Source organism: Bombina bombina, chromosome 5 (genome assembly GCF_027579735.1).
Source record: "Bombina bombina isolate aBomBom1 chromosome 5, aBomBom1.pri, whole genome shotgun sequence".
NCBI lineage: Eukaryota > Metazoa > Chordata > Amphibia > Anura > Bombinatoridae > Bombina > Bombina bombina.
The window spans coordinates 232,586,795-232,610,693 of NC_069503.1; the positions used below are offsets into that span (position 1 = coordinate 232,586,795).

Consider the following 23,899-nt stretch of genomic DNA (forward strand, 5'->3'; position numbering starts at 1 on the left):
TGCACATAAATTTCTATTCAAATATGCAATTAATCTATATACGTTTAAATATTGACCGGACTGTCCCTTTAATCTCTCTGTGTGTGGGGTCTCTCTTGTAAACAGACTGCAAGTTTAGTTTGGAGCTGAACATATTTCTTCTAGCATCTGAGTTATTTGTCACTTTTGCTGTCACTAGTTCCACGACTAGGTGGTGTAAGGGTTAATGGTTTGCTCAGGCTCCTGCGTTTTTCTGTTTCAGTCTCATCATTTCCTGAAAGTCCTGCCTGCTGCTTGTGAAAGCTTCCTTATCCGGACTTCCCAGCAGCAGCACTTGATCAACACAGTCACGCCTCACTAGTACTGGGCACAGATCATGGCAGCGCTTTACCGCTTTCCCATGGATGGTAACTAGTCCTACAGACATGCCTTGGTACAGCGGGCAGTGCACAGGTAAGCCGGGCACATCAGCTAGTAACCTACTAGTACTGAGTTGTAGCAATAACGCTTTTAATGTATTCAAGTCTAGCCTGAAAATCTGCATCTTGTTCCTAAACAGTTTTTACACAGCACAAAGAATCGTTTGAGTATTTGAATGTCTATCTGATCTTACCAACGATATTTCCCACTGCATCAATTAGACTGATATACATATGAGTTTGATAGCTTTTCCTTGTCTTACTTTTGTATTTCTGTTTCTCATATACATCCAAATGCAAAATTGGAAAGCAAATAGCTCATTTATCTCTTTGTGTGTGTGTGTATATATGTATTTGTATATGTGTGTGTGTATATATGTATGTGTATATATGTATTTGTATATGTGTGGTGTGTGTGTGTGTATATATGTATATATATATATATATATATATATATATATATATATATATACCTTGTTTCTGTACAATTTTAAGTTAGTAATGATTCTCTATATGTTTTTCATATCTGCTAATGATAAATTGTTCTTTATTCATTTTTTATTTAATCTTTGCAAATGATGTAATGATACTTTTGGGAGGAGGGGGAGGTACAGATAGGAATACAAAAGGTCTTTAAAGGACCAGTCAACACATTAGATTTGCATAATCAACAAATGCAAGATAACAAGACAATGCAATAGCACTTAGTCTGAACTTCAAATGAGTAGTACATTTTTTTTATAACAAATTTTAAAGTTATGTATATTTCCACTCCCCTTGTATCATGTGATAGCAGTCAGCCAATCACAAATGCATATACGTATAGTCTGTGAATTCTTGCACATGCTCAGTAGGATCTGGTGACTCAAAAATTATAAATATAAAAGACTGTGCACATTTTTTTTTAATGGAAGTAAATTGGAAAGTTGTTTAAAAATACATGCTGTATCTGAATCATGAAAATTTAATTTAACCTGAGTGTCCCTTTAAATGTTTCCCAGTAACAGACACTAAAGACAAACATCTCCATGACCTTTTTATGAGTTTCTTTTTCCCTCAGGGGTTTTTGGGACATCCAGAGGTGTTGCAGTCCTAAATAGTGTAACACAGAACTAGGGAGTCTTATAATCCATGTGTTGCATTGATCTTTTTCATATAAACTTTGTTGATCTTGAAATGTTATTTTAGAGACAAAGTGTTTTTAATCTTTATATGTTGGTATAACATAGAGTATTTGAGTATACCTGGCATGACAAAAATATATATTGTGTTATCACAAGTGTGCACTGGGTGCGCCCCCCAAAACAAGAATATTTTGACCTAGTATGTACAGGCTTTAAGAGACATAGTTTTTTTTTATTACTTTCACAAATTTGACTGTGTAATAAGTTATACTAAGAAAATATACACAAGCTATATGAACAAATTCCATAACTCATATGGCTCCTGGCAAGCCTTTTTTTTTCTCCTCTGGACAAACTTATTCCATAGAATGAAAACCTGTGTTTAGAACTGATATGGGCAAAAGTCTTATTTAGAATGTCATACAATTGATCCCACACCATTCTGAATGATATATCTTAAATGTGTTGTTATTATGTGTACAGTTTTAGTGGCAACAGAACACGATAAAGCAAAAGTAGAATACTGGAAAACCTGTACTTGACAATTGGCACATTGTTAAAAAAAAAGGTAATTGCTTGAAACCAAATTAAAAGTACAACTTATGTTTTTGTTTGTTTTTCAAATCCAAACTATATTAATGTGATATGAAAACCTAATTTTATTCCTAAATGATTCCAATAGAGCTTAGTTGTTTTGGTATCCTTTGTTGAAAGCATACCTAGGTAGGCTCAGGAGCTGCAAGTTAGCTGCTAATTGGTGGCTGAACAAATGTACCTCTTATTATTGGCTTACCCATATATTATATTATGGGTATAGAAAAATATCTATTTTAATTGCATTACCAGTAGAAATTTGAAGACTGGCAATAGTAATTTCTTGCTTAACTTTGTTTATTTGAGGGTCAGCTGCGAGAAAATACTTTGCTGTTTGTAACTAAATAAAATAAGTTTATTTGTTGAAGTTCTTGAGTCTGAATATGCCTGACCTTTTCTTCTGTGCCAGTTGTGTAACCCAGATACTGTATGGTATCTGTGTAATGAATCGCTTTGTTTTATGATGTAATAATGTAAATAAATACTTTTTTTAATCTCTGAGCAAAGTCAGCTTTTGAAAATCATATGAGTACATTAAATCAAACTGAGATATGTAATTGTTTAAATTACTTTTGAAGTGTATGTTTAGTTCCAGTTCTGTTATGGTTCATGTGGATTTGTGTGATTTGTTAATAGATTTGACATCCCTATATTTAAAGACTCGTTAAGCAGAACATAAACTGCACTGGATTATAGATCATTTTCTATGTATAACTTTTTTTACTATAAAATTAGATTGCAAATGTTACATCTGCTGCCAGTGCAGCATAGCACCCTATTTGTGTGCACCAGCCTGCTTTGTATACACGTGCATGCACACTACCCATGCAATCTTTTGTCATTTATAGGGACAGGATACCCCACAATTTTCCTTTGTGATTCGGATAGAACTTACAATTTTAAACAACTTTCCAATTTACTTCTTATATCAAATTTGCTTCATTCTCTTGTTATCCTTTGCTGAAAGAACATCATTGCACTACTGGCAGCAAGTTGTACATAGCTCACGAGAGAAATGTGTGCAGGCACCAATCAGCAGCTAGCTCCCACTAGTGTAGGATATGTGTGTATTCTTTTTCAACAAGGGATACCAAGAGAACAAAGCACATTTGAAAACAGAAGTGAATTTAAAAGTGTCTTAAAATTACGCGCTCTATCTGAATCGTGCAAGTTTAATTCTGACTTTCCTATCCCTTACCACAATTCTTTATAGAGATACTGTATTTAAACAGAAACTAAGCAGCTCTATCTCGTAAACTGTTTGTGTTATGTTTACTATGGGTTAGTACCAGGGTGCTCATCCTTTTCACATTATTATGGGTCATAATGAGGTCCCCCCCCCCCTATTCTGTAGTATGTGAACAAATTAAAGAGACACAAAAGTGCAAAAAGAAAATGCTCTAGTATAATGTTAGAACCTTTTATTACACGATAGTGTTAAACAAAGTCAGTTGCAATGCACTTCTGTGAGTCAGCTGATCACATCTGGTCAGCCAATGAAAATAAGCATGTGTGTGTGGTTACCAATTACTGTGTTGGTCGCAGTAGTGCATTGCTGCTCCTGATCCTATTTAAGTATGATTTTCAACATAGGATACAAAGATAGCAAAGTAAACTTGATAATAGAAGTTAATTGAAAAGGCTCTAAAATTTGAATGATTTACTTGCATCATTAAATATGATTTTAACCCCTTAAGGACCACAGCACTTTTCCATTTTCTGTCCGTTTGGGACCAAGGCTATTTTTACTTTTCTGCGGTGTTTGTGTTTAGCTGTAATTTTCCTCTTACTCATTTACTGTACCCACACATATTATATACCGTTTTTCTCGCCATTAAATGGACTTTCTAACGATACCATTATTTTCATCATATCTTATAATTTACTATTAAAAAAATTATAAAATATGAGGAAAAAATGAAAAAAAAAACAATTTTTTCAAACTTTGACCCCCAAAATCTGTTGCACATCTACAACCACCAAAAAACACCCATGCTAAATAGTTTCTAAATTATGTCCTGAGTTTAGAAATACCCAATGTTTACATGTTCTTTGCTTTTTTTGCAAGTTATAGGGTACTAAATAAAAGTAGCACTTTGCTATTTCCAAACCACTTTTTTTCAAAATTAGTGCTAGTTACATTGGAACACTGATATCTGTCAGGAATCCCTGAATATCCTTTAACATGTGTATATATATATTTTTAGAAGACATCCCAAAGTATTGATCTAGGCCCATTTTGGTATATTTCATGCCACCATTTCACCGCCAAATGCGATCAAATAAAAAGAAATGTTCACTTTTTCACAAATTTTTTCACAAACTTTAGGTTTCTCACTGAAATTATTTACAAACAGCTTGTGCAATTATTGCACAAATGGTTTTAAATGCTTCTCTGGGATCCCCTTTGTTCAGAAATAGCAGACATATATGGCTTTTACGTTGCTTTTTGGTAATTAGAAGGCCGCTAAATGCCGCTGCGCACCACACGTGTTTTATGCGCAGCAGTGAAGGGGTTAATTAGGGAGCATGTAGGGAGCTTGTAGGGTTAATTTTAGCTTTAGTGTAGTAAACAACCCCAAGTATTGATCTAGGCCCATTTTGGTATATTTCATGCCACCATTTCACCGCCAAATGCGATCAAATTAAAAAAAACTTTAAATATTTCACAATTTTAGGTTTCTCACTTAAATTATTTACAAACAGCTTGTGCAATTATGGCACAAATTGTTGTAAATGCTTCTCTGGGATCCCCTTTGTTCAGAAATAGCAGACATATATGGCTTTGGCGTTGCTTTTTGGTAGTTAGGTCGCTAAATGCCGCTGCGCATCACACGTATATTATGTCTAGCAGTGAAGGAGTTAATTAGGTAGCTTGTAGGGAGCTTGCAGGGTTAATTTTAGCTTTAGTGTAGAGATCAGCCTCCCACCTGACACATCCCACCCCCTGATCCCTCCCAAACAGCTCACTTCCCTCCCCCACCCCACAATTGTCCCCGCCATCTTAAGTACTGGCAGAAAATCTGCCAGTACTAAAATAAAAGTTTTAGGTTTTTAAAAAAAAAAATAAAAAATAATTCTTCTGCTGTGTAGGACCCCCCTTAGCCCCCAACCTCCCTCATCCCCCCTCAAACAGCTCTTTAACCCCCCCCCCTGCCTTTATTGGGCACCATATTGGGTACTGGCAGCTGTCTGCCAGTACCCAGTTTGAAAAATAATAATGTATTTTTTTTTAATTTTTTTTTTTAAATATTTTATTTATTTCTGTAGTGTAGCTGCCCCCCCCCCTCAACATCCAACCCCCCACCCTCGCCCTGATGCCTTGATTTCAAAATCCCACCCTCCCCTGTCCTCTCTCCCACCCTCCAGATCTACAGCATAGTGATGCTGTTTTGATAGACATCACGTGCACGTGCGCGCCCGTGCGCACGCACCCGCACTAGATCCCTCCCCCCTCCTCCACCAATAACTGCCCACCCGCCTCCCTGGATGAGCTCCCACCCACCAACGATAACGGCCATCGGTAGCCGATGCAGAGAGGGCCACAGAGTGGCTCTCTCTGCATCGGATGGCTAAAAACAGTTATTGCAGGATGCCTCAATATTGAGGCATCACTGCAATAACATGAAAGCAGCTGGAAGCTATCAGGATCGCTTCCACTGCTTTCAAAGACCAACAACGTATGGGGTACGTCCTTGGTCATTAACTGCATTTTTTTGCAGGACGTACCCCATACGTCGTTGGTCGTTAAGGGGTTAAACAACATTTCAATTTACTTCTTTTATCTAATTTTGTTTTATTCTTTAGATATTGTTGGTTGAAGAAACAGCAATGCACATGGGTGAGCCAATCACACAAGGCATCTATGTGCAGCCACCAATCAGCTGCTACTGAGCCTACTTAGATATGCTTTCCAACAAATGATATCAAGAGAATGAAGCAAATTTAGAAAATTGAAGTAAATTGGAAAGTTGTTTACAATTGCATGCTCTTTCTAAACCATGAAATAAAAAAATGTGGGTTTTAAATCCTTTTTTAAAGTATGTTGCAAAGATTGTATTGCTAAATATAATTAAATACATTGTATTACAATCCCAGAGGCATATCTATGTAGCCACCAATCACCAGCTAGTTTCCACCAGTGGATTGCTGGTATACTTTTTTAACAAAGCATTGCAAGCACAAAGTAAATGTAATAATACAAGTAAATTGGAAAGTTTCTTAAAACTGCATTCTCTGTCTGAATCATAGAAATTTAATTTCCATTTAGATTTTTTTTTTCTTTCTCCAGGCTGTCACTTATGTAGTATAAAGTAAGATAAATAGTTAACAAGCATTGCATTCATGTTGTTTTTGACTAAAAAGAGAGCAATATATTTTTTTTTCTAGGGAATATTTGAGTTTTGAGATTACAAACATGTCTTGTTATGATTCATAGTATTGGGTTTTCCAAGAATGCTACAACCTTATTATTGTTTAGAAACTGTATCTTTATCTAGACAGATTTAATTTCAGTGTAATGTTAATCAGTTAGTAAGCAGTTGAAAGTGATTGTGCTAAGCAATAAAATTATAGTCATGGTGTGAAATAGATTATTGAATATCTACTATAGTCTGTTAAATTGCCACATATTGCAATCTTGTATTATATGGTGTTTTTGAAACCTAAATAAAAATGACTAAAAAAAAGAAAATAACATATACACATAGGTGAATGTTCTGTTCCTATCTGGCAATATTACCATTTCAGACATAATCTAATAATGAGACAGGGGCCAAAGGAAGTGAGGTTTAGTAATCTGGGTGTACAGTTTGGGATGGGCATTTCTTGGCCAATGTGGGATTTGAGTGGGCAGTAGAAAAGTTTATTCTAAGTAGTGGGTTAGGGTGATGTGAGAGGCTGGGTCTATATGTAGCAATAAAAATTGAATGGGATATTAGTAGCAGTACCTGTAAGCTCTTCACATTTGCATAAGGGGGCTAAGCTAAATAGACATAGTACTCCTAATTGTTCTATTATGTCTATGAAAGAGCAGTTACAACATGTTTAACTATGTATGTGTGTTTTATAAATATAAAGGGCTAGATTACAAGTGGAGTGCTAATTTATCATTACAAGTGGCTGGTTATTGCTACAGTAAGCTCGCGGTAGAAAAAAGTGCTTATAAAATTAACCAGAGATCAGATCTCTGGTTAATTTTATAAATGTGCCTCAAATGCCCCAAAATACAGTGCTGTGTATTTTATTAGAAAATAAAAATTCTAGCCTTTTTATTTTTTAATAAAATAACTGCACTAGGCGGTTTTTGGGGGCTAAAGTGGCGGGTGGGGAGTGTTAGAAAAATGCCATTACATTGCGATCTATGGGAATTATGTGTTCCCAGTAAATATATATGTAACACAATTATATATGTATATAATCCTATACAGTACTTATATATTTACAATTTGTTGCCATCGCTGCGTGACTTGCCCCCTTCGCTGGGCTATGTTCTCATGCTGTGAGAAACCGTTAGAGCCTATGGAATGACGCTCTTGTGTGCACAATGCTTCCCAGCAATGCGAACGCAAGCTCGCATTCGCATTGCTGTCAACTTGCAATACCAGTGCACATTAGTGTGCGTTGGTATTACTCAGTGAAGCGCAAATATCACTTTCACAAAAAAAGGCCTAAAAAGGGGTTAGTTGAAAACTGTTTAATTTTGAAAATGACACAAACGGACAGTGCAGGACTGTGTGCAACTGAGTCCCAGAACATCTCATTAGTTGATAGGAGCACATCCCACATAACAAACTGGTTTGTTTATTCAGCCTCAATTGTTTTTTTTGTTTTTTTCCCAGAAAGCAAAGCACTGTGGGCCATTATAAAACTTTCACTTTTACATGGAACACAGAAAAAAAATGTAGAGTATTGTGCCCCTCTTTTTCTCTCTCTCAAGGGGTTCAGATTGACTGCAAAAAAAGGCCACTCATGTCCTCAAAATTCCTTATCAAACAATATATTTTCTTAGGAGCAGAAAATTCAAATACAGACTCACTTATGCTAGTTCAATGTAGCTTATAACTGCATTAAAGAGATAGAAAGGTAAAACATTAAGGGCCAGACTACGAGTGTTTATTTATAAGCCCTTGAAGGCCGCCTTATATATCAGTGCATTTTTACTGTTTTTTTTTTATAGCTAGTGCAATTTCTTCTGTGCCATATAGATAACATTGTGCTCACTCATGTGGAGTTACCTAGGAGTCAGCACTGATTAGCTAAAATGCATGTCTGTCAAAAGAACTGAAATAAGGGTGCAGAGGCTTGGATACACACATGTAAAAAGTGTATTAATATATTAATATAACAGTGTTGGTTATGCAAAAGTGTGGAATGGGTGATAAAAGGATTATCTATCTTTTTAAACAATAAAAATTCTGCAGTAGACTGTCCCTTTAAGTAGATGAAAACCTATTTATGCAAAATTCATATTTCCAATGTTCTTTACATAAGGGAATATGTTCTATGTATTTGTAAATAAAACAATGTGTGTGTGTATATATATATATATATATATATATATATATATATATATATATATATATATATATATATATATATATATATATATATATACAGTATATATGAATCTATCTCTCAGGAATGGACCACACTCACAGACTGGACTGGGTACACATCCTAAGCCACAGCAAACTCCACAGCCCTGAACACTGACAGACAGCTGCAAAGTTCCCAGCAACCCAGTCAGTTAACCCCAGAGCAGCCAGGGAGACAGGTCCGCAGGGAAGCATTACAAACATCAACACAACACAGAAAACCTGGCACTCGCCAGCAGTGTTTGAAAGCAAAACTGGTGGAAGTCAGTTACATTTGGCGCCAAAGGATTAAGCCCAGGACCACGACACGAGATATATATAAATATATATATATCACACACTCTATGCGGCCACTTTATTAGGTACAGCCCTACTGTGCACACAAATAGTTTGAGGCCACAGTTTTGGTATAAATACAGCAGAACAACCTTCCTACCTTCAGTTAAAGGTACACTCAGGTTAAATTAAATTTCCATAATTCAGATAGAGCATGTAATTTTAAACAACTTTCCAATTTACTTCCATTAAAAAAAATGTGCACAGTCTTGTATATTTACACTTTTTGAGTCACCAGATCCTACTGAGCATGTGCAAGAATTCACAGGCTATACGTATATGCATTTGTGATTGGCTGATTGCTATCACATGGTACAAGGGGAGTGGAAATATACATAACTTTGAAATTTGTTATAAAAAAATCTACTACTCATTTGAAGTTCAGACTAAGTGTTATTGTATTGTCTTGTTATCTTGCATTTGTTGATTATGCAAATCTAATGTGTTGACTGGTCCTTTAAGTGTACAAACTGCAGCGAGAGTGGTGAAGAGCAGTGATCTAATGGACTTTGAATGTAGCATTATAGTAGGTGCAAGACGTGCTGGGCAAAGTGTATCTGAAATGGCAGTACTCCTAAACTTTTCACGTACCACAATTTCAATGGTTTATCAAGAGTGGTGCAATCAACAAAAAACATCCAGTCAGCGGCAGTTCTGTGAAAGAAAAACGCTTGTTGATGAGAGAGATCAGAGGAGGATGGCAAGCAAACAGACAGGCCACAGCTCCGCGAATCACATCAGAATTCAACCTTGGTGCAGAGAAAAAGATATTGCAATGCATCACCAGGCGCACCTTGTCGCGGCTGGGCTACGACAGCAGGCGGCCACATTGGTTGCCGTTGTCGTCATAGAAGAACAAGAGAACGCGCCTTCTGTGGGCACAACAACATCAGCACTGTACCATAGAACACTGGAAAAATGTTGCTTTGTCTCATGAGTTGAAGTTCCTAGTGTGTGATGTCAATGTGTTTTCTTTGCTGCAGTGGCCCGCTCAGTCCCCAGATCTCAATCCTATTGAACATCTTTGGGTTGAGCTGGAAAGGGTTATTCGCTGTAGGCTTATACCTCCATCAAATCTCCAGGAGTTGCGTGACACACTCATGTCTGCATGGTACACAATACCTGCACAAAATGTTCAGCATCTTTGAATCATTGAATACATGCCTAGATGAATTCAGTCTGTATTGAAGGCTAATGGAGACTCAACATGCTACTAGGCAGCTGTACCTAATAAAGTGGCCACTCAGAGTGTGTGTATATGTGTATGTATATATATATATGTGTGTGTATGTATATACAGTGGGACCTTGGTTTACGAAATTAATCCGTTCTCCGGGACGTTTCGTATTTCGAAAAATTTGTAAACCGAAACACGGTTTCCCATAGGAATGCATTGAAAACCAATTAATGCGTTCCGGAGGTGAGAAAAAAAAGTCAAACACAGTATTTTATCTGTTCAAAACTCTTTATAAAGTGCACTTTAAAGGCATAAATACTGTACATAATATTTCAAACATCCAACTTTATGTTTTAAAACATCACACATCAACTTTTAAAACATGGCAGACTGTTGGTAACATGGTACAGTACACTTTAACTGTACTGTACATAAATAACACGTCAACAGGGAAAACATGGAAAATAGCAAAACAATTTCAACACTGTTTGGAAGATGAGGAGGACGAGGGCAACTGGGCAGCACTAACACAAGCAGGTTCTTCTTCATGTCTAGGCTGTTTTTGTAGGAACCTTTCCATTGTCTGCTGCCTCTGGCGCCTTTTAAGCATCCCTCGGAAAGGGGACATGATGTCTGTGTCAAAACTGCTCACAAGTCTGTGGGCTAGAGCCTTATCTGGGTGGTGCTGCTGTACAAAAGTCTGTAGGTTTACCCACATTTGGCATGCCTCCTTGAGTTCCGTGGAAGAGAGCTGTTCCTCACTCATTTCCTCCTCCTCCTCCTCCTCAAATGCGATCTGCTCCTCCATCGACTCCTTCTGCAATTCCACCAGCTCCTCGGTGGTTAGGTCACGGTTGTGTTCCTCCACCAGCTCGTAGACATCCTCCTCAGTCACCTCCAGGCCCATGGTCCTCCCCAAGGAAACAATTTCCTCCAACACTGTTGACTCTGGTGCAGGTGCAGAAGCACTGGAGGCAGGTTTTACAACACAGTCTGGCCAAAGGTTGCGCCAAGCAGAATTTAGGTTTGTCTGGCTGACCCCGGCCCAGGCAATGGTGATAATCTGCAGACAGCTCACAATGTCAAAATGCTCTCTCCAAAATTCATGGAGGGTGAGGCTTGAGCGATCTGTCATCTCAAAGCATCGCTGGAAAAGCTCCCTTGTGTAGATTTTTTTAAAATTGGAGATGACCTGCTGGTCCATTGGCTGGAGTAGTGGGGTGGTGTTAGGCGGAAGGAACATGACCTTGATGAAATTAAAGTCCTCCAGCAAGTCTTCCTCGAGGCCTGGAGGATGGGCAGGAACATTGTCCATGAGCAGCATGGCCTTGAGTGGCAGGTTATTATCCACAAGGTACTTCTTCACAGCAAGACCAAAAACCGCATTGACCCACTTCACAAACAAGAGGCGTGTGACCCAAGCCTTTGGGTTAGACTGCCACAAAACGCTCAACTGCTCCTTGTTCACCTTGTGTTTCTTGAAGGCCCGTGGGGTCTCTGAATGGTAGACAAGCAGGGGCTTGATATTAAGGTCCCCACTGGCGTTGGCGCAGAACAGGAGGGTAAGACGGTCCTTCGTCGGCTTGTGGCCAGGCAATGAGGTCTCCTGTTCTGTGATGAAGGTACGCTTTGGCATCCTCTTCCAGAAGAGTCCAGTCTCGTCGCAGTTGAAGACCTGCTGAGGAAGGTAGCCCTCTGAAACTATGACTTCCAGGAACTCCGTAGCAAAATCTTCAGCTGCAGCAACATCGGAACTTGCAGCCTCTCCATGCCTGACCACACTGTGGATGCCAGATCTGTTCTTGAACCTTTCGAACCACCCCCTGCTGGCCTTGAAGCCTTCTGCATCTGCTGACGTTCCTGGCTGTTGTTTGAGGAGGTCAGCATGCAAGGCCTTGGCTTTTTCGCAGATGATCGCCTTGGTCACTGAGTCCCCTGCACGCTGCTTCTGTTCAATCCAGAGCAGGAGCAACTTCTCGACCTCCTCCAGAACAGGTGGCCGTTGCTTGGAGACCCGGGTGACTCCCTTGGCTGCATCTCTCCCAGTAATCTTCTCTTTCATTTTTAGGATTGTACCGATTGTGGATGCACTCCTTCCATACTCTTTTGCAAGGTCAGTCAATCGCATTCCTCCTTCATGCTTCCTGATGATTTCCTTCTTGTCCTCAAGCAGAATCATCTCCTTCTTCCTCTTCCCAGCTTCCGCTGCTTTCTTGGGTGCCATGACACCACCGTCCCTAAGTATGCAAAAAAAATTAAAAATGCTTTACACCCACATGAGCTGGCATGGAAAACAACCCCACAATGCAAAAAAGGCATGCACAGCACATGAGCTGGCATGGAAACCACACTAAAAGGCATGCACAGCAGATGAGCTGTAACAGGCATGCACAGCAGATGAGCTGTAACAGGCATGCACAGCACATGAGCTGGCATGGAAATCACCCCCAGAATGCAGAACACACAGTAAAAGGCATGCAAACAACCAAGCTCAGCTCCCTACCTTTCCACTTCTTGAGATGCACCAAAAAGGCTCCAAAACCTGCTCCAAAAGGCTCCAAAATCTTCTGCCAATGGCTCCAAATCACGCATGGGGCAGGGGGGGCGGATCTATAAACCAGGACACTTTTTTTCGTATTGCGGGAAAAATTCGTAAACCGAGGCATTTTTTCTCAGAAATTTTAATTCGTAAACCGATTTTTCGTTTACCGAGGCGCGCGTTAACCGAGGTGTATATATATTTTGCAAATGCCATAGTTTGAGCTTTCTTTTTCTTCTTCATAGGTACGTTTTATAGTTTTATGATAGTAAATAGATACTAAGAGGAAATTTTTTTTTTGTTATTTAAAATAGTATGTTCCATTCTGACCACTTCCCCATAGATCTGTATCTTGAAAAAAGAACCACATCTCACACTTGTTTTACTGTGAAAAAAGTAGGTTACCACAAGAGGTTTGTTAAAAAGGCCACTGCACTTGCTGTCAATACTGATTAGCCTACCAATTGGTTAATTGCTAGTGCCATAGCATTTCTTACAGATTCCACTCAGGTGCATATTTGCTGAAATTAGTTAACATACACAGTCGTTTTCAGAAACTGACTTTTGATGTAAAAATAGAAACTTTTGTACAGTATTTCACATATTTTGTTCAGAAACTTGCAAACAAGGAATGCTACACTGGTTTTAATTCAAACTTTTTATATCATGTTCTCTAAATTTACAGCCAGGCTTGGTGTATTGAATGTATGTTTTATTCTCTTGTCAGTGAAATATGATTGCGAATTTGTTAATGTTGATGCTTGTGCAGATTTTGATAATTTTTTATTTTTTTTTATATGTCTTTTTCTGCTTTTAGCTTTCCCCTTTCTATAACTAATTTTAAGATGTTGCAAAGGTGTGTGATTTACCAGGGTTCAACAAACCCACTTGCCAAAGTGTCTCTAACAACTGAGAAATTGGAGTTTGCATGTAGAATGTTAAACCCTGAATGCACTTCCATAGTGTCCACTGCCCCAACAAATATATCCCCTTTTTGGAATTTTAATTCCCAGCATGCCATGCAGCCAGAGGAGACATGTTACATGCCGACATCCATGCTAGATTATTCTGCCTGTTTGTACACATGAATACATCTACGGAGGGTCTCTGCAGTAAAAGCCTGCTTGGAGACCCAGTTCAGGGCTGCATCACTGCACTCCTCTTCCTGTGATATCACTGAAAAATAATTGATTTATACCAAAACAATAAGGTTTAGTTAATCTGATTATCTTAAATGGCCACAGATGTATTATACCAGCAACGTAGTAAAAACACAGTGCAATGAATACGTTAACTACTAATAAGTAAAGATGCAGGAGACATTGTTGATTTTTTTTTTTAGCATAAATGCAAGTACTGATAGCTGTTTTAAAATAACAAAGCAATTTGACTGGAACACCTCAGATTTGTTGTCTTGTAAGCAATTCACACCATTTATATATCCCTCTAGTGTTTTCCCATTATTTTAAAGAAGAACTTGATCAATTTGGACATCCATACTACTCTTATTGAGACAAACATGATATATATTATATATGAGCAGCCATGCCTCTGTTTAAGTTATTTCACTTCAATACTGTGTTTATCCATCTATTTGTGTCAATTTATTGTCTTGCATCTGTATGGAAAGTCTGTTTCCCTTATCTGTTTCACCAATACAGTACAGGTGAAACTCGAAAAATTAGAATACCGTGTAAAAGTTAATTTATTTCACTAATGCAACTTAAAAGGTGAAACTAATATATGAGATAGACTCATTACATGCAAAGCAAGATAGTTCAAGTCATGATTTGTCATAATTGTGATGATTATGGCTTACAGCTCATGAAAACCCCAAATCCACAATCTCAGAAAATTAGAATATTACATGCAATCAATAAAACAAGGATTGTACATAGAACAATATCAGACCTCTGAAAAGTATAAGCATGCATACTGTATGTACTCAGTACTTGGTTTGGGACCCTTTTGCAGCAATTACTGCCTCAATGTGGCGTGGCATGGAAGCTATCAGCCTGTGGCACTGCTGAGGTGTTATGGAAGACCAGGATGCTTCAATAGCGGCCTTCAGCTCTTCTGCATTGTTCGGTCTCATGTCTCTCATCTTTCTCTTGGCAATGCCACATAGATTCTCTATGGGGTTCAGGTCAGGCGAGTTTGCTGGCCAATCAAGCACAGTAATCCCACGGTCATTGAACCAGGTTTTGGTGCTTTTGGCAGTGTGGGCAGGTGCCAAGTCCTGCTGGAAAATGAAGTCAGCATCCCCATAGAGCTTGTCTGCGGAAGGAAGCATGAAGTGCTCCAAAATCTCCTGGTAGACGATGGCGTTGAAGCACAGTGGACCAACACCAGCAGATGACATGGCTCCCCAAATCAACACAGACTTCAAGCATCTTGCAGTGTGTGCCTCACCATTCTTCCTCCATACTCTGGGTCCTTGGTTTCCAAATGAGTTGCAAAATTTTCTCTCATCAGAAAAGAGGACTTTGCACCACTGAGCAACAGACCAGGTCTGTTTTTCTTTAGCCAAGGTAAGACGCTTCTGACGTTTGTTGTTCAGGAGTGGCTTGACAAGAGGAATACGACATTTAAAGCCCATGTCCAGGATCCGTCTGTGTGTGGTGGCTCTTGATGCACTGACTCCAGCCTCAGTCCACTCCTTGTGAAAGTCCCCAATACTTTTGAATGGCCTTTTCCTGACAATCCTCTCCAGGCTGCGGTCATCCCTGCTGCTTGTGCACCTTTTTCACCCACACTTTTCCCTTCCACATAACTTTCTATTAATGTGCTTTGATACAGCACTTTGGGAACGTCCAACTTTTTTTGCAATTACCTTTTGAGGCTTTCCCTCCTTATGGAGGGTGTCAATGATGGTTTTCTGCACAACTGTCAGGTCAGCAGTCTTTCCCATGATTGTGATTCCTACTGAACCAGACAGAGACCATTTAAAGGCTCAGGAACCATTTGCAGGTGTTATGGCTTAATTAGCTGATTAGAGTGGGACACTTTGAGCCTCGAATATTGCACCTTTTCACAATATTCTAATTTTCTGAGATTGTGGATTTGGGGTTTTCATGAGCTGTAAGCCATAATCATCACAATTATGACAAATCACGGCTTGAACTATCTTGATTTGCATGTAATGAGTCTATCTCATATTAGATTCATCTTTTAAGTTGCATTAGTGAAATAAATTAACTTTTGCACGATATTCTAATTTTTCGAGTTTCACCTGTACATGTGGCTTTTGCCTATGTGTTAGAGATATGAAAGTAAAAAATACACTTTTTTTTTTTGAGACCATAAAAACGTTGTTACAATCACTGTTGCCATATTACTCAAAACATACATAATCCTGAGCCTACTTCATCATAATATAATGGAAAGGTGCAATGTTTTAGTAAAGATTACCAAGCAAGGTAAATGTGATTAATAAATATATATAGTTTGTCTACATGAGCATGTATGAATTACTCTCATATCAATTCTGGATTGGCTGTGAATGTAATTCACATTGACGTCAATACTTTAATTTTAAGGCAGTGGAAAATGATGTGCAATTTTACTACAATTTTGCATTACAGTTTTGCTTTAAATTTGCTATTCTCATTATTGCTTTTTATATTTTCAGATTACTTTAATATGGTTGTCAAAAACCTATAAAATAGAGGTTTCACTGGAATTTCAAAACCGGTGTCCCAAAAGCAAAAAAGCTTGTGACTTGATATGAGGGATGAAATCAGAAGTTAATAGGTTGGGGAAAAAAAAAAAGATTTTTAAATTAAAACAAATTTATAAATTGCAAACAATTAAGCACAGTTGTATCTGTAATATTACAATGTGTAGTAACACCAAAAGGAGTTAATTTAAATTCCACTGTCAATCTTTTACTTCCTGTGAGGCAACTCGTGTAACTGGTGCCAGCAATTTACAGTAATATTCACATCTAATGGGAAGTGTTTAGGAAATGGCTGATAAAAATATATTGTGCTTAGCATTTGCAAACCAAATTCTTCAGTCTAAATAATCCTGTGATTAGAGGATGAACAATTTGTTTGTTACCTTGTTATGACTCCATATGTATTTGACATCTGATTTCACATAAAATAAAACAAACAATAACTACAGTCTGTATAGCTTTGTGTCATTAGCAATGCTTCTTGTGACTTCACCGGCAAGTAGAGCATGCACCGACACCTGAAGCTCATCAACGGCTGGAACCATGATACTATGGTATTAACATTAAGGTGAAGGGTTTTTTTGCAAATAGAACTATATTGCAATAATGCTCCTAATTGAGGTTTTTCTCACTATTGCCTAGTTTACAAGATTTGTTTAAACTGGCAGTGAAGAAAAAAAATAACCGTTCATGGTTTAGAGTGTGAAATTGTAAACTACATCCCAGTTTACTTCTATCATTAAAATTGCTTTGTTCTTTTGGTATGCTTTGCTGAAGAGTAAACCTGGGAAGGCTCATGAGCGTGCACGTGTCTTCAACACTCTGTGGTAGCAGTTTGCAACAATGTTTATAGTAATGTTATACACTGTTACAGACACTGCTGCCATAGACTGCTGAGGCCGCTTGCATGCTCCTGAGCTCCTATGAGCCTACCTAGTTTTCAGCAAATTATACCAAGAGAATGAAGCAAATTTAAGAATAAAAGTAAATTGGAAAATTGTTGTTTAAAACCACACACTCTATACAAACCTTGAAAGTTTAATTTTGACTGAACCTATTACTAGGGAACAGTAGCTTCCAAAAATCAAGTCCCTGTATAAAATAATGAGGTTACATGATTTTCCATCTGGAACCAATTGCGCAGAGGTTGGGTAGCAGGAAACAATCAGGGCAACAGGAGGGTAATCCGTGAACTGTCCGAAACCAGGCATCAAATAGGATAAAGCAGGTGCACAGTTCATAAGCCAATAAATCAATCTACAGACAGCATATCCCAGTAGAAGGGTCAAGCAGGTGAAGTAGTCCAGAAACTTTACCAAGGTCAAGATCAGGGAAATAGGCCAGTAGCAAGAATGCTTCAGATTCCATATAAATAACCAGAATGGGAATCTGAGATGACCTTTTAACATCTCCCATTTGATGACTCAGAATGTGGAAGAAGGTGGACACTTACGGATTTCTTCTTGTGAAAGTGCAACGCACTAAAATCTGGATTTGCACAGATCTTGGTGTAATGCACTTTCACAAGAAGAGCTGAACACCGCAAGTGGCCACCGCATCCGGAAATATCCAAAACCTCTGAATGAACACTCCTAGAAAGAACCAAAAATTCAACAAAGGATACAATGAAATTAATCCATTTTTGTTTCCATTCCCTTTAATTTACATAATCATTTTTCCTTCCTCCACTTTTCAAAAGAATTCTGCTCACATTTACAAACAGCGGAATGTGTTTCATCAGCTCTTCATCAAGAAGCTTCTCCAACAGACGTTAACCCCTTTGGGTGCTAGAAAGGCCAGTGTATTGCTTACTTTAAGAGTCTGATGATAGCTCTGGTTAAACCACTTGGTATGTGTTTAGAAACACCTGGAGGCTGGTTAGCTTAGTTTGTATGTGCAAACCCCCTATGGATGTAACTAGCATTAGTTACTAGTGTACTGGAAACTGTACAGCACTGTGATTATGATTTCACAACCGTGCAATTGATTCAGCTAACTCTGAGTGGGATGTGGAATTCTTTATATATCCTATTTGTGAACCTCTGTTATGTGTGACTTGCAGATTTCTAATGTTGTTGTTGTTGTTATTATTATTAGGTATTTATAGAGCGCCAACAGATTCTGCAGCGCTATAAACATAGGCGGTATACAAGATAATATTTATAGGGATCAAATGGGTAGAGGGCCCTGCCGAGGGATGCACTGTTAATGTTATGAAGTGATGCTGTTGGGATAATTTCTTCAAGACATAAAGAGATATGAACGTAATGAACACATTTAAAGGGACAACAAACATACCTTGTGTTGCTATAATAGTCTGAAAAGGTCATATTTTTAATATAAAGTACATTGTTTTGCAGGTGTTATCAGTTAAAGGCTATTAGGGAAAGATGTGTTGCAGGGTTAGCCTTGAGAAGTCAACTGGGTGCATTTTAAGTTCATAGAATTAGAAAATGCTAATTAGAAAGCAAAAAAAAAAAAATCACACATAAGACAAAATACATGAATGTATGTCAAAGTAATATAGGGCTACAATTCAGGCAGAACATATCTAGAGCTATTTTCCAGTTATGGGAGTAAAAGTAGATAAGAAAGATATGTTATAAAAATCTTAGTATTGATCCTCTGGTAACACACATTAAAATAAGAAAAAACACACAGCAAAAAATAATGCAGCACCAACCATTATATAGACATGTTCACAGAATTTCAATATAAAATTGCAGTATGGACACATCTGTTTCTGTATAAAAAATATGGAAAACAATTGTGTAAATATGTATATATAATTGTATTTATAAACTACAGGTATTCTACTTACAAAAAGGACACACATTTAAAGTCCCAGTAATCCAGATTTAGGCAGTTTACTCTCCAAGATGTAATAACCATCCTGCATAGTTGCAGCATGGGGATTTTTTTAGTTGAACTCATTCCAAGTAGGGGTCTTGGGAATTTCCACAACCTGGCAATATATTAAGAGTAATGAGGATGAAAATATGTACCTCCTTGGATTTCAGACAAGACTATTGTAAAAAGCAATTTGAGTATGGTGTCCCTTTAAGTTAGAAAAGTGTGGTGGTTTTCTTTAATAATTACAAAATACATAAAAATATCTGTACGGCAGGAATTGTGTGTCTATTTATTTGTGCAGCAATGATATAAATAACAAAAAAAAAGACAAAATCAGAAATATTCTTAACTTTACACTGACATGATGGCAAACGTATAGACAGATACAGGTCTATGATAGAATATATTTTAATTTGGTAATAATGTCTTAGACAACTTTTTTGAAATGGGAATTTTATTTGCAACATTAGCAGTTTTAGTTCCTTTTATAAAGAGGTGACCTTTTCCCTTCTGCTTAAAGGGCCGTAATAATGAACTAATAAAATACTCTAATGCATTAAAATATTATGATTGCACTAACATGTCTCTTGTAGTAAAGAAAGCTCTGCTACACTGCTGCAAGAGCTAGTCTCTGAAGATAGTCTATCTCACTAGTTCTAGAATTCCCTTTAAACATTAGAAGTTAAAAAGGTTATATTCTAATAAGTTTTATGGTTGAAAAATGAAAATAATTCCAGAGACAAATATTTATAAGGTGTAAAGACCTGATGATCAAAACTCGCTGGCATAAAGAGAAATCACGCAATACCATTGGGTGCTTTTTATGAGCATTATTTGTATTGTATAACACCCAGAGATGGTCAAGTATGTAATTCTCACACATTGTCGTCCTAAGAACCAGTGACCTAGAGCATTGTTTCCCAGCCGCGGTCCACAAGTACCCCCAACCTGGTTTTCATTATAGCTGAACCAGTGCACAGGTGAAATAATCAGCTGATGGGTGAGAGCAGGTTAGTAACCATGGTTACTGATCAGCTGATTGCTTCACCTGTGCACTGGTTCAGATATAATGGAAACCTGACCTGTTGGGGGTACTTGAGAACTGCGGTTGAGAAACATTGACCTAGAGAGCCTGCATCTCTTCATTTGAATCAAGATGTATCCATCCCTGATAAAAAAAAAAAAAAAAAAGTTTCATATAGGAGCATGGAAGTTAAAATTAAACCATCATGGTTTTATATAGATCGTGCATTTTTCTCTAGACTTTTCTATTTCTTTATATTATCAAATTTACTTTGTTCCTTGTTGTTTTTGAAAAGCATACCTTGGTAGGCTCAGGGGCAGCAATGCACTACTAGGAGCTAGCTGGTGATTGGTGGCTGTGTGCATATTACTCTTGTAATTGGTTAATCAGATGTGTTCAGCTAAGTCCCAGTAGAGAATTGCTGCTCTGTAACTGACATTACCTTTGTGTTTAACCCTTTGCTGGGGTGAAATTCATAGTTGTATACAAGCAATAATGCAATAATAAACTTTTCCTACACGTTAAAGTGATGGTAATTTTGACTTGAAGAATGTTACAATGAAAAATATATTGGTTTACAAACCTGCATAATCATTATTATTATTATTATTATTATTATTATTATATTTTTTTAAAGTGTGTGTATATATATTTTGGAATAAAAGATTGATAAACCTACTTGGTATCTTCTGTTAATCCGCCCCACTTCATTTCCTCTTTTGGCTGGGCTGTGACATAGAGAGCAGTTCCACCGACTCTCTACATAGGCTTCCTAAGTGTTTTTTCATAGGGCTGGACTTCAAAAGTGTCATATGACACGCACACTGATTGGATGTTCATTGGAATTGTCATAAAAAAAAAAAAAAATAATCCAATTGGGCCAGCATAACATTGTAATAAAAGCATTACTATAGGCACAGAATTAACCCTTTTCACGGATAAAAAAAATGGCAAAGATTACAGAAATGGCATTTGATTAGCTAAAGTTTACCATCACTTTAAAGCATTTTCTTTTTACATGTCCTTTATGTGAAAGTTATTTAAACTTTCAAATAGATAATGTCCCCATTGGTTATATGTACAGCTTAATTTAGTTAATTTGTTTTTCAACAGCATCTGAGGTCTTTGATTTAGATAGATGGGAAAAGAATATGAAATTGCTGTTTCCCCCAGTACTAGCAAAAGAGGATATACATAATGTTCACAGAATCTACCTTCCATTTTTTTAATGTAAAGTATACACAGTTCTAAGACAAAAAAAACAAGGGGTCCAGATATTTGCATTTAAAGTGTTACCGGTGCTATCTGCAATAAATATCAGATTCCCAGTAATACTGGGTTCCCGTTTATTATTATTATTATTATTATTATTATTATTATTAGTAATAATAATCCTAAATGATTTTGTTTCTATAAACTGTGATAACTGTTGACTAATTATTAACTTCTTTGCAAACAAGTACATATTATTTAAAAACCTGCATTACATACATATGAACATTTGTCTCATTTATTTTTAAATAGGGTCATATATTTAGATTTAGTATGGAAAATAATTGCATTTACATTCATAATTCAAGAAAAGGTTGATTATTGGAACATTCTGTTTTTTTTTATGAGCAACCGGTCTAAATGTTACTTTTTGTTTTAGATTTTCACAGCTTCTTACTTTCATTTTTGGAAACAGTAATTTGAAATATGGCATTTCATGTCTGGGTTAATTAAGGGAATTTCCTCTATATGCCGCATTCCAAAGACTTACAACTGTCAGATTAGGGTGTGACATGGATGAGGTTTTCTTTTGAGCTATTTTAGAGCTATAATTCAAACTGTTGAATACTGTCTTGTTTTCCCTACTCAGTGTAGGAAGAAACTTCTTTGAATCATTTTAAGGAGTTTGTACCCCTCCTATATATTCTGCTTCCTTAAAAGTGATTGAAAAGTTGAATGATTTATTTAAAAATACTATTAAAAACATGCATTTTATGTCATTAAACTTTACAATTACGCTTATTTTTAAAAAATACTTTTTTGTTACGGTAAACTTACCGCCGATCTTCTGCTCGCATCTCAGTATTGAGCATATTGATGATGATCCAGCTTCCACCAATCATTGTGTGCCTCACGAGCTGGACCCAAAGAGGACACACAACGATTGGAGGAACCCGGATTTGTCATCAATCTGCTCAATACTGAAGAAGATACGGGCGGAGGATCGTCTGTGTGTTTACTGTAACAAAAAGTAATTTAAAAAAGAAGCATAATTGTAAGGTTTAATGACTTAAAGTGCCCATGGTTTTTAAAATTATTTTTAAATACTGGGCTTTAAATCTTTAAAACTTTTCAATCAATTTAATGTCAGCATTAGTTCAAAAGCATACAGTATTGCTTCAAACCTACATGGAGGTAGTGATTTTGAGTAGACTTTGTTACGAATGTGCATTTGTGACGAAAACATAGATATTCGTTTTGTTTTCACAAAATTAATATCCGAATAAATGCACTAAATAATTTTAAAGAAAACTAACAAATGCTGCCAAAATGAAATTAGCTTTTAAGGGTTAAATATTTAACTCTAGCGTGCAGGAGAGCTGCTCTAATCCCGATCCTTCTTCACAAAGCCCCGGGCTATGATAATAGAAGGCTTAGAATGGTGTATCACCAAGCCTGCGGACCTTATACGTTAACGCAGGCTCTGAGATCTCCTGTGCTACGGGATTAGCGTGACTCTCCAGCGTGCTAAAGGGTAAGTATAAAGCTCTAGGTGAACTTTTTTCACCTGTAGCAAAAGAACATTTTACATTAGTTTAAAACAAAACAAATACCGAATAGTGCAGCAGATTTATAAATGTATACTAATATATGCAGTGGGTATTGAAAAGAATCACCCTCCTTGAAAATAATCACATTTTTGTTGCTTTGCAGCCTGAAATAAAGACACACAGTTTTTGTTTATCCAGTTGTAATTACTCAGTGTAACTTATAACATTCAAGTGAAAGATATAGCACCAACATTTCAGACAAAAATAAAGACAATTCAAGAACAGAATCACTGAGTTGGAAAAATTATCCACCCCCTTGTGTTGAACCACATTTTGCTTTAATTACAGCCTTTAGTCTGATGGGATATGTCTCTACTAACTTTGCACATCTAGACACTGCAATATTTTCCCACTCTTCTTTGCAGAACTGATCCAGTTCCGTTACATTTGATGGTGACCGTTTGTAGACTGCAGTTTTCAAGTCATAAAGTAACAAAGTACTCCTTAGGGAGACCCTGGGTGCACCTGTGCCCAGCTTAATCCTGTAATGTCCATTAGACCCTGGTTTCTCAACAGCCGGGCCGTGGCCCAGTACCGGGCCGTGATAGCCCTGCTGGTGGGCCCTGACCTGTCATGCCCCCACTGTACACTCTTACCCCACTGCACACCAAGGGCAGACTAAGACCAATCAAGGCCCCAGGAAAACTGTCTCAAACTGACCCAAATGTATTCAAATTCATGCAAATGAACATGGTAGCCTCCCTGTCCTAATCCCAACAGGCCCATCAACCTCCAGAGCCAGGAACCCCAACATTAA

General features: G+C 37.4%; 1 protein-coding gene across 1 annotated transcript in view; it reads left to right on the plus strand.

Annotated features, from left to right (window-relative positions):
- The first annotated feature begins 307 nt into the window (after positions 1–307).
- MAP3K8 (mitogen-activated protein kinase kinase kinase 8) overlaps positions 308–23,899 on the plus strand; it is a 62,376-nt gene continuing 38,784 nt past the window's right edge. Inside the window, exon 1 of the mRNA XM_053713895.1 lies at positions 308–432. Coding sequence (XP_053569870.1) covers positions 384–432 — 49 coding nt within the window. The 5' untranslated portion in view covers positions 308–383. The remainder of the gene's footprint in view (positions 433–23,899) is intronic.